The 12,002-nt window shown below is 40.3% G+C and overlaps 1 protein-coding gene across 2 annotated transcripts in view; it reads right to left on the minus strand.

The window, feature by feature from the left end:
* Nucleotides 1-12,002, minus strand: part of olfm1b (olfactomedin 1b) — a 66,887-nt gene that overhangs the window by 26,905 nt on the left and 27,980 nt on the right. For both annotated transcript variants that reach the window (XM_007232917.4, XM_007232916.4), the window contains exons 2-3: nt 8,625-8,774; nt 4,882-5,037 (exon numbers count right to left, since the gene is read on the minus strand). In XM_007232917.4, coding sequence (XP_007232979.1) covers nt 4,882-5,037; nt 8,625-8,774 — 306 coding nt within the window. The remainder of the gene's footprint in view (nt 1-4,881; nt 5,038-8,624; nt 8,775-12,002) is intronic.

Raw genomic sequence — 12,002 nt, forward strand, 5'->3', positions numbered from 1 at the left:
TCTTAAACACTGCTGGGTCAAAAGAGGTGGGTCTAGCATTTTAAACAGGGGCTACTCTATTCTTTATTTCTAACAGATAAATAAAGAATAGCAAATCACAATAAAACCAAGTGGAAAAGCAAGAGATTTACCGGATCCTGTGTCAGGAGCAGCCCGAAAAACAAAACCAGTGAGGAATTCAATCTTATGTTTTTTTTTTTTTTTTAGATCAGTGACATCCCTTCTAAATAAAAATATTTAAAAATATGTATGGTCACAACTTACTGAGGCACAAGAACAAGGTCCTAAAAATGGGAACAAGATAATAACCGTATTTTTTCATAAGGCGCACTTAAAATCCTTTATATTCGGTGCTCCTTATATATGAATTCTACCAGTCAGGTTGTAAGGAGCAGTAAAGGCACTCCGCTAAAATACAGCATAATAAAGGAGTTTCAGTGATGTTTCTCCAGTACTGAGGCTGCAGAAGTATTAGCATTAGCCGCTAAGCGCATAACTAGCTCTTTCGCTATTCAGAGGTGACTATATCGTACTGTAGCTTGTGTATTTACCGTGTTAAAACAAGCTACGTGGGATGAACCGCTAACTAATATCGCCCTGACTTACTGGAACACTCAGGGCTCCTCATTGTAGCTATGTTAGGCGACATTTACTAGCGCTAAGTGCTGCTAACCATGGCTAGCGCTGCTGCTAACCACGCTGTTAAAAATACTGGAACTCTAAGCTTACTGTAAAAAATAAACAGAAGCGCTTTATTCACCCAAATAAACCGTTTTCAGGAGAGACATTATGCTGCAGATTACGGTGCGACACCCATGTTTCCTATTAATATTGTGGCTTAAAATGCGCCTTATAATCCGGTGCATCCTATGTATGAAAATAGACCAGAAAATAGATGTTTATTGATAGTGTGCCTTATAATCTGGTTAGAGCTACATGACTTTTGTAGGGCACTTAAAAGTGAGGGCTATGAGAATCACTAGCAAGATGAAGGCAGAAACAGCCAAAGAAATCCACAAATGTGAGTATTTTCCTTGTTATAAATAAAGATAACCGCCATGTTACCACAGTTTATTATGTTGTTTCAATGTTTTATGGTCATTTTGTTCATAACAAGCATTAAAAATCAACAGTACTTCATTTCAGCAGCTAGCTAGCTAGCTAACTTTCCTGTTTCACCAAGCTAATTTCTGCTCCCCATCACTTTTTGCTAAACTCTGTGGTTGTCAGGAATTTTTTTATTCCTGTCCAGATGCACATCCCTGAGTTTTGTCATCTCACGTTTAATAAAATAGCTATTTGTCCACTGCCACGCACCGTAATTACACTTTGGGCGTGCGTTTCCACAGAGATCCATGTAAAAACAACAGCGAGTGGAAATGGAGGAGTTATTAAATGGTACAGTTCAGACACAAGAGTTTTATCAGTGAGTAGAAGCGTGAAATATTTTTCACAGATGTTCCCCTAAGAAACTAATCGCATAACTATTTTGAATGCTTTTCCGTGCTGCAGTAATTTGTGGACATTTATTATTTTTACTAAGAAGGGATGTCAACAGTTCTGGAAATAAAATATTTTAATACATACTAACTTTTTACACATACTAATAAATATGTATAACACTATTTACTCCACTTCTTGGCAAGCACAGAGGTCAGGCAATCTAACGCTGACTGTGACTCGTTCTGGCAGTGCCATATTATTGTTTCTGAAAGGGTTCCAACTCAAGAGAGCACATTTCTCCCCCGGGCAAGTGATGAAAAAATTCTGGACTATTAAAAAAAAAAAGTGTCAAACTGGGCACGAGTCCATCCCTGACCAATTCTGCTGCCCTCCACTTGCTGCTAAGAGTAGGAGTCCAGTCCAGCTGACCCCATTCAGTTAATATTTAATTACAGTCAGTCTGGGGGAAATTATGACATGGTCGTTGGAGCGAATGATAGATTAACCTCAGTCTCTCTGGAGTCTGTGTGTGTAAATATGTGTTTTTCACCTGATGTACTTTGGTAGCATGTGTGGTTGTTTATGTACACTAGGGTCTGACCGATAAAACATTCAGATGATGAAAGTAGTGATCGATTTTAACCTCTTAAACCGTACAGGTTTATAAACAGAACCAAACTTACCAGAAAGGTCAGATTTGGCAATAAGAAGATTATTGTTAACCAAAACTGTCTGAGTTATAGAAGCCACACAAGATTAGAGATGATTTTGGACCAAATATGGCTCGGGACTCGTATTTACGAGTGAGTAATGTCAATACATGATTTATATTACCGGAGAAACAAGTCCAGTTTTAGAAGCCCCTCCAGATACCAGACTAATTCTGGGCCAAATGTGGCTCAAATCAGCAATGTCAAGTGTATTGTGGCTCAGCTCTAGAACTAGCAATCTATTCTGGGCTAATTTCAGCACCTAGCTGTAGAAGTTTCTCCAGATACCAGACAACTGTAGGCCAAATATGGCCCAATTTAACAAAATATTTAGCTTTACAATCCAACCAAATAGTTCATGGCTAATCGCAGTCCAGTTGAGGCTTTAGGGAACAACTATGGCAATGACTGTATTACTGGCCAAAACTAGCCCAGATGTAGAAGCACCTTCAGATACCAGACCAGATACCAGACTAATTCAAATGTGACCCAATTCAGCACTGTTAAATATATTGTGGCGTAAAACTGGCCCAGATCTAAAAGCCAGCCAAGATAGCAAATGGTTTTGGGCTAATTGCAGTCCATTTGAGGCTTTAAGGGTCAACTATGGCACTGACATCTGTATTATTTGCCAAAACTGGCCCAGCTGTAGAAGCCCATCCAGATACCAGACTAACTTTGGGTCAAATAAGGCCCAATTTAGCAATGTTAAATATATTGTGGCCTACAACTGCCCAGCTTTAGAAGTGACCCAAGACACAAGAGCAAATGGTTTCTGGCTAAGTCCAGTCCAGTTGAGACTTTAAGGGTCAACTACAGCAATGATAACTTATAACTGACCAAACTGGGCCAGCTGTAGTAGGCTCTTCAGGTAACACACAATTGTAGGCCTAATGTGTCCTAAATCTTCAGTATCAAGTGTATTGTGGCCTTAAAACTGGCCCAGATCTAGAAGCCACTCAAGATAGCAAATGGTTTTGGGCGAATTGCAGCCCCTCTGAGGCTTAAAGGGTCAACTACAGCAAGGATAACTGTATTACTGACCAAAAATGACCCAACTGTTGAGCCACTCCAGATAACAGACGTTTTTAGGCCAAATGTGGCCTACATCGCCAGTGTTAAGTGTATTGTGACCCAAAACTGGCTCAGCTTTAGAAGCCTTCCAAGATAGCAAACGGTTTTGGGGTATATGCAGTCCTATTAAGGCTTTAGAGGACAACTATGGCAATGACAACTGTATTACTGGCCAAAACTGGCCCAGCTGCTGAAGCCACTCCAGAAAACAGACAGTAGGCCAAAGGTGGCCTAATTCACCTGTGCCAAGCTTTAGAACCCATCCCATATATCAAATGGCTTTAGGGTTCAACTTCAGCAATAAAAACGTATTACTGACCAAAACTGACTCTGTTCTCAACTGACTGTTGAAGCCACTTCAGATAACAGATACTTTTAGGCCAAATGTGACCTAACTTATCAGTATCAACTGTGCTGTAGCCCAAAACTGACCCAGCTCTAGAAGCAACCACAGATTTTGAATGATTCTGGTCTGAATGCAGCAGTGTTAAAGCTTTAGGGCTCATCTATAGCATTGACAACTGTATTACTGGCTAAAATTGTCCTGGCTTTTTCCAAATACCAGACCACTGCAGCCCAAATGTGGCCTAATTCACCAGTATCAAGTGTATTATGGGCTAAAACTGGCCCAGCTCTCGAAACCACCCAACACAGCAAATGGGTTTGGGCTAACTGCAGTCTAGTTAAAGCTTTAGAGAACAACTATGGCAATTACAACTGTATTACTGAAGCCCCTACAAATACCAAACCACTGTAGACCAAATTTGGCCTAATTCACCAGTTTCAGGGGTATTGTGACCCAAAACTGACCCAGATGTAGAAGCCAGCCAAGATAGCAAATAGTTTTGGGCTAACTGCAGGCCAGTTGAGGCTTTAGAGGACAACAATAGCAATGACAACTGTATTACTGTTAAAGCCACTTCAGATTACAGACTAATTCTGTGTCAAATGTGGTCCAATTTAGCAATGTCATGTGTATTGTGGCCAAAAACTTAATCAGCTCTAGATGCCACCACAGACATCCAATGATTCTGGTCTGATTGCAGCATAGTTAGTATTAGCGTTAGTATGGTACTAACAACTGTATTACTGGCCAAAACTGGCCCACATGTTGAAGCAATTTTGTCCTAATTCTGGCCAAATGTGGCCTAAGTCTGGTAAATACAGTTTGGGATATAGCAATGGCAAGTGGATTGTGGCCCAAAACTGGCCAAGCTCTAGGAGCTACCCCAGATAATGGCAATGATAGCCTAGCTGTGGAAGCAAGGTAACAGATTTTGGGCCAAATGTGGCTTAATTCTGGTATTTATAGGTTGGGATACAGTAATGCAAGGTTAATGTAGGCCAAAACTGGCACGGCCCTAAAAGCTACCCAGGAAAGCAAGCTAATTGCAGCACAGTTAAAGCTTTAGATGTCAACTATGGTAATGGCAACTGTATTATTGTCCAAAAATGTCCCTAAACAATCAATAATGGTTTAATTTATCACAGAGTTGGTGGGTTTTGTTGGGTATTCTCTCTGTTCTAGGGGATACTGTCGCATGTCGTATCGAATCGGTCAATATTATCAAGTTTTTGTGTCAAAGAGGTTCATATCGGTCATGCCCCAGTGTGCACATTATGGGATGTCCTCTGTGCAGGTGCTGTAGCGTACCTTGTATTGTTTGGCAAGGTTTTGTTTGTGGTTTTCCTCCACTTGTCTGAATTTGGTCTCCAGGCCTCTAAGCTGGTCTTCCATCTTCACCACGTATTGAAGGTCCCTTTGCGTCCGCTGGTCCAGGACCTGGATTGACTGGGTCATGTTCTGCACCTGTAACACGAACACAGTGGGTAGAACCATTTATAGGAGGTTAAAACAAACCAATATATCAGTGCTAGTTAGTCTGGAGAAGCAGAATCTTCTCGGAAGATCTCAATTTTGAGAATAAATCTTCACATCATCTGTTTTCCAATTTACATCTGGAAAAGTTCTGGAGTTCTAAAGTCTCTGGACTGATAACCAGTGACTGCAGTGCTGTAGAGAGCATTTTGATGGACCCTTAGAGGGAAGGGTCATTACATCAAATCAATTTCTTTGACCTGAATTGAACTGACTGCTTCAGCAACAAGAAAAACCCTGATTAGGTGCTGGACAATTAGTTCTACCACCTCAATTTGTCCTAAATGTATTGGAAGGAGCTCACCAGCTCCATGCTTGACAATTGACATGGTGATCTTAGGCTTTTGTAAAGCTCCTTTAGGACATTCTATTCAATTAATAATGCTTTTTTCAGGGATATTATGGAAGCAATGGAGGCATGGGAATTCAGAAAGTTGCTTTTTAATGCTAAATAACATCATTATTTCATCATCAACATATAAAACTTATGAAAATTTCCACTACTTGACTCAACTCTACTTTTGGCTGTTCTGCTTTTCCCTTATTGCTACATGGAACTGGGTACTTTTTAGTAATGTGTAAACCTTGCAGAGAACACACTAGCCAGAGAAAACTGTCACTCATCCAGTCTGTGCCACTATTCTCACAGCTACATTCTGGGGAAGCTGTGGTGGTGGATAAAAAATGGACAGGGAGTTCTAGGTATGATAATGAAAGAATAGTAAAGTACAAGTAGAGTAAGTAGTGTCGGTACCATGCTGTGGAAAAGCACATTAACAAGCAACACAAGCTATAGGATGAGCTACAACAGAAATGTGGAAAAAATTGCATTTAGGCCCTATTTTAGCGATTTATAAGTAAGCCTTCAACCACGCACTGCGCAACATCATATAGTCAGTATCAGTATGTCTTTGCTATCGTAACAACGGGAAAAGTATGCCTTGAGCACCTCGAAACATGGGAAAAGCATGTACACCTTATCAGAGGTGTGCAATCATGGACATAACATGCAATAAACCAATCAACGTGTCACTTGCCTCGCATTCCCTTTAAGAACCAGGTGTGCTCTGACTTCGGCGAATTGATATTTTAATGACGCAGTACTTCTGCGCATCTCAGCACAGGAAACTGACCTGTGCTTGGCCGGGTCAGAACATCCTTGCAAGTTCTGACCAATAACATAAGACACGATCTGTACAGAAGTCTCTAAAAATCCTAAATTTTAAAGCTTACAGGTAGGTCTTTGAACAATGGAAAATGTTCAAGAATGTGTAAAAAATAAGTTTTATGAGGCCCTAACTTTTGTCACACTGCTGACAGTTGCTAATGTTGGTCACTTTATGTATTGGCTAGGGGTGTAACGATACAGAAAATTCACAGTTCGGTTCATCCCACAGTATAAACTCCACGGTTTACGGTACATTTTGGACATTCTTTATAGCCTCACCTTTATTAACTTTATAATAACAATGGAACTTCATTATAACCATGTTTTGTTTTACTCTCCTCTGTATGTTTATACAGGTTTACAGTAGGCTCCAAACTGAAAAAAAAAATGTGCTTTGAAAATACTTCAGCAATTGTTTGGGACTAGAGCTGGGCGATTAATCGGTTTTATCGATTGATTCAAATTTACAGTTAAGGACGATGTGTTTTTATGAAAAAAACACTGACGCGCCTCTGTGGGCTTCTGTACTGAGCTTAGCCCCACCCCTTTCTCCTGCGCGCACCCCGCCCCTCTCTCCCTTCCTCCCGCGCATTCCCCCACTCCTCTTTCCCTCCCTCCCTCTTTTTTTTTGGGCCATATCGGCCAATTTATACTTATGCGTCTAACCTACGCTGTAGTGTACACATATCTAGCGAGAGTGGGCTACGTAGAGAAGCGCATTTATACTTCTGCATGTGCGTATCAGCGGCTCTGCGAAGGCGGCAACAGTGCTGGACGATATGGGAAAAATCGTATATCACGATATGGAATTTTTTATATCACAATTGCGATATATATCATGATATATCGAATTTAAGTATATTTTCAGTTATTCTTCGAAACATATGACAAAATAATATCATTACTTCATTTCAAAGTGACATTAAACCAAACTTTCACAAATGAGAAATACTACCTTTTGGTGCAGCAATATATATCAAATGAAAACAGATGAGGCAGATATAGAAGCTAATTTTTTTTAATTATACAGGTATTTAAATTGAGCTATCAAAATAAACTCAATCAACATTTTTTAAAGTGTCCGTCAAATAACGCAAAGCAGCATCATGTCGCAAAACCACATTATGAAGTTTTTTTTGCGAAGAATACTTTATTATCACTTATATAAACCGAGTTTATGCAAAGTGACCACGGCAATATATATTTGCATGAATAATTGATGAAATTACTGTAGAAACGATAGGGAATATTTATCGTCATATCGCACAGCACTAGGCGGGAATGTGTGGGTGGGAACGCGAGGCCCAGCGGACCAATCACATTTGCGGATGGCCGTGTCACCGTAACAGTTTCCAGTGGCCATACTCAGCCCGTGTGCTCAGAGCTAAACTTTTCAGGGCAGGCTAAGTCAGTAGCGAGTTGCTAATAGCAACAGTGCTACAGCTACACTTTCCTGTGAACAGGTGCAACACTCCTGTGAACAGTAGATCCGCATTACATTCATTGGTTTCGCAAGTCTTCTATAGACGGCCTGTGTACTGTACCATACCGTGATGCTTCGTAAAGAATACACATAGCGTTACAACGCTAATGTTGACCAAACAATGCAAGCAACCTTCTCAACCAATGGTAGCTCAGTATCAGGAAGACTAATGTTCTCTGCGTCTGCGATATTTTAAATCTAATATGTTTGTGTATCTTTGAAGGCTGTTAATAATTACAGTACATTGAAAAAACACTGGCTGGAGGTAGAGGAGAGCCTTGTGTTTATACAACTGTGTTAAAGCTGTTAGAATAGTCTTCAGTGATGTTCAACTGATTTGCATATTTCTCTTTGAAAATAAAAATTAAACAAATGTCTCTCTCTCTCTCTCTCTCTTTCTCTCTCTCTGTCTCTCTCTCCATTTCTATGATTGCATGACATAATGTTCGTGTTGTTTTAATGATTGAGGCTGATGCCTTCCTATGGGATCTCATTAATTGTATGAGTCCATATAGTACATGTGTGTGTGTGCGTGTGTGTGTTGCTATGGATTTGCATATAGACAACAAATGCATTCACATGCACACACACACACACACACACACACACATAGTGTCAGATGCAATAAAAGCCTTTTCCTGCTCACAAGGTCACACCAGTCCCTGGAGAGAAAGGTTAACCAAGAAAACGAGTCTGTGTGTATGCATCTGTGTGTGTGTGTGTGTGTGTGTGTGTGTGTGTGCACGTCTGGGCGTGTGTCTATGTGTAAGGCATATTATTCTCTGGAAGAGGTGTGACAGCTGGCAAAACGACAACCAGGTTACTGGGTGAAAGGTCACATGGTGCTGAGGCGGTTGCCGTGGTTACCTTCTCCAGAAGCTGCCGGAGCTGCTTGGTGCGAGCGTCCCTGGAGCACATGGTCTGTTGCGGAGCAACCACTGTACACACACACCTGCCCTCGCTGTCCTGCGCCGAGCTGTACACCTGCCATGACTCTTCTGGGTTAGCAGGCAACACCTGAGGGAAAGAGAGAGAGAGAGAGAGAAAGAGAGAGAGAGAGAGAACAAGAGAGAGAGGTTAAGTGTGTGCTTCCTTAGTTGTACCCAAGGTAATGCAAGCCTATTTGTCATTACTTAAAAGAACAGTCAACAGTAATAAATGAGAGCCAGTGTGTCAAATGGCTACAGGAGTCCAATTTCCAAACGCTGGATCGAGTTTTCAGTCCCAGGCGTAAAGCTCACACTGGTTGCCAGATTGACACACAGTGGCAAGTGATGACAAATCTTACTCTGTTGCTGAACAGTGAATATCTATGTTTCAATGTACAAAATACAAGTCTCTACTACGCAAGTGGTGATGGTAAATTACCTAGCTATGGTTAGTGAACTTAACTGAAGCTCAGTGATGACCTGTTCAGCAAAAAAAAAAAAAAAAAGCAACTGGGGGAATGGTGGTGGACAGATTGATAAGTGACATCCTACACAGATTACCATAACGTACTACATAGTTCAAATAAGAACAAGAGCTGTCGGTGCTTTAAAGGAGAACTCCGGTGTAAAATGGACTTTTGGTGTATTAAAACATGATAAAAAGTATTTAGCTTTGATGAATAGCACATCAACGCTCTCCCACAGCATTCCGAGATCCAGAAATTTTAACAGCTTGTCCAAACACCCTTCAGACTGGGTGACACGGGGCATAATTTGCTCAAAAATCTTATCATTAATGATCATTTAAAGCAGCAGTCCCTAAGATGTTTTCTTTTAAACAGAAAGTAGTATTTTTGAGTAATACCCCGCAATATCTAATATAGTATATTCTTTCTAAAATCTACCAGAGTGGTCTTGTAGGTTTGTTGAACATAACTGTAATCTCTACAGGTTAACAGTATATCTCAAACAAACACAATGAACAAAGCAATATACTTAGAATACACAGAATCTTATTTAGCTGGCTAGATAAGGTCTCTGTGAACAATGTCTACTTCTACTGGTCAAACATATCTGTAGTACGAGCAGGAAAGTAAATACAATAAAAAGGTCCTACATGTTTCTGTGTAGTGTAACATGGAGCAACAGTAGGAATTTATTTGTTCATAGCTGGAGAGTACACCCGACAGGTGGGACAGATTGAGAATAGAATAGCCTCTAACAACACCTTTCATTGTCCACCCTTTTTCAAGAGGACTGTGCTGAATAATAAATGCAACTGTAAAAAACATCTAAGAACAAGACAAACATTGTGTATTGGAAAGTTCAAGGCTGAAGATAATAGTAATTGGGCCCAAGTCATGGGCGAGACCTAGAAGTAGTTAAGCCTCGGTCTATGACTGAGACTTTACAGCAATCAATTCCAAGTCCATTACAGCCCTTTTAGTAGTCAAATTCATGTCCACGACTGAGCCATTATAGTGTTTGAGTCCAAGACTCCCTGTCCAGATGGATTTTTTTTCTCAGGGGGGCGCCTGTGAAAAATATTTTATACTAATAGCTATTTTATTAAACGCGAGGTGACGAAACTCATAGATGTAAGTCCGGACTAAAATTACCGAAGGACCACAGAGTTCAGCGAAAAACATTATGTAGTTCAGCCTGTAATTTTCTCAGAGGACCCCCCCTAAAAGAGAAAATTACCCCAGGGCCCCCTGAGAAACTGATCAAGTCTAAAACTAGGACTTTGTTGCATTTGAGTCCAAGACTGAGACTTTGTATTGGTCAAGTCTAAGACTGAGACTTTTTAGTTGTCTAATCTAAATCAAGAATGAGTCTTTGAGGTAGTTTAGAGTAAAGCCTTCGATCTTTGCAGTAGTGAAGTTTGTCATGGGCTCAAGTATTCAAATCCATATCCAAGACTTTGTAGTATTCCATTCCAAGGCTAGGACTAAGTCTTTGTTGTGTTCACGTTCAAATCAACAATGAGATTTTGGGTTAGTTGAGTGTTAAGAACAAGACTTTTTTGTAGTTGAGTTTCAGTCCAAGACTGAAACAGCACACGCAAAGTCAGAGTTAAGACCAAGACTTTCTTTAGTAGTCATGTCCCAGACTAAAACTTTGTAGCAGTGGAGAGCGAGCCTAAAAAAAACTTTAGGTCTCGTGTATTTGTCAAGTGCAATTCAATCTGCAATCAAACTGACTACCTTTACAAAAACTTTGCAGCTGTAAGTCAAACATCTGTGGCCATTTGGTAGGTGAAACACAGTACGCCCAAAAATCATGGTTGTGGAACAAAGGAGACCCCACAGGCACAGGCAACACCGAAGTCTCCACTTTTTTGTTGACTTTGATGTTCTTTACTATTAAAAACTTCAAATTTTACCACACAGCTGATATAAAAGAAGGCTGGTCTTCTAGCTTGTATGTCTCATTTACACTCGCCATAGTCAGACACCAATTAGCTTGAGATCAGCCTAGACCAAGGGTCGGCAATTAGGTTTGGCTGTGTGCCAGATATTTTCCAAGACATTGCGTGGCGGGCCACAAGCAGGGGGTGGGGTTGGGAGGTCAAAATGAAGTGTAATGGGATGAAGTGCTACAGACTAGTAGCTCTCTAGCCCAGAGGGTTGTTGAACCCAATTGCAGAACAGATTACAATTTTTTTGCATTAACCACCAGCCACTCCCCTTTTTTATGCAGTTTTTTTTATCAAATTGTTTAACAACTAATGTTGAAAAGGTAACATTTTGTTTGCATTTGTTAAACATTTCCAAAAATATATAATTTCCATCGCAGCATCTGCTAACTTTCTGAAGCGTTAAAAACATTAAAATGTTCTAAATTCTAAGTGTTACCTTGTTCTCCTTCTCTCACTCATTCACTTTTTACTTTTTTTACCTCCCTGCCTTCTTTTCCTATCTCTATTTCTCTCACTCTTTTTTTCTTGTTTCAGAGACTCACTCCATCACTCTTTTTCAAATTCAAATTCAATTTTAAATGTATTTATGTAATGTTTTTCACAGTGGATGTTCTCACAAAGGAGCTCTGCAGAGATCTGGGCCAAGCCCCTTTTGAGGGAGTGAATGGAGGACAAGTAGCAGAAAAACTCCTTCAGATCATCACTCCTTCTCTACCTCTCCATCCTCTCTCTCTCTCTCTCTTTCTCTCTGTGTTTACCAACCTATTGTCCTTTGTCCTCTCCTTTCACCATTTTCTCTTTTTCTCTCACAACATATATCTTACCATTAATGCATTTCCCCACCAGTTTCTCTCTCTCTCTCTCTCTCTCTCTCTCTCTCATATATGTATCTCT

Source organism: Astyanax mexicanus, chromosome 17, assembly GCF_023375975.1.
Source record: "Astyanax mexicanus isolate ESR-SI-001 chromosome 17, AstMex3_surface, whole genome shotgun sequence".
Lineage (NCBI taxonomy): Eukaryota > Metazoa > Chordata > Actinopteri > Characiformes > Acestrorhamphidae > Astyanax > Astyanax mexicanus.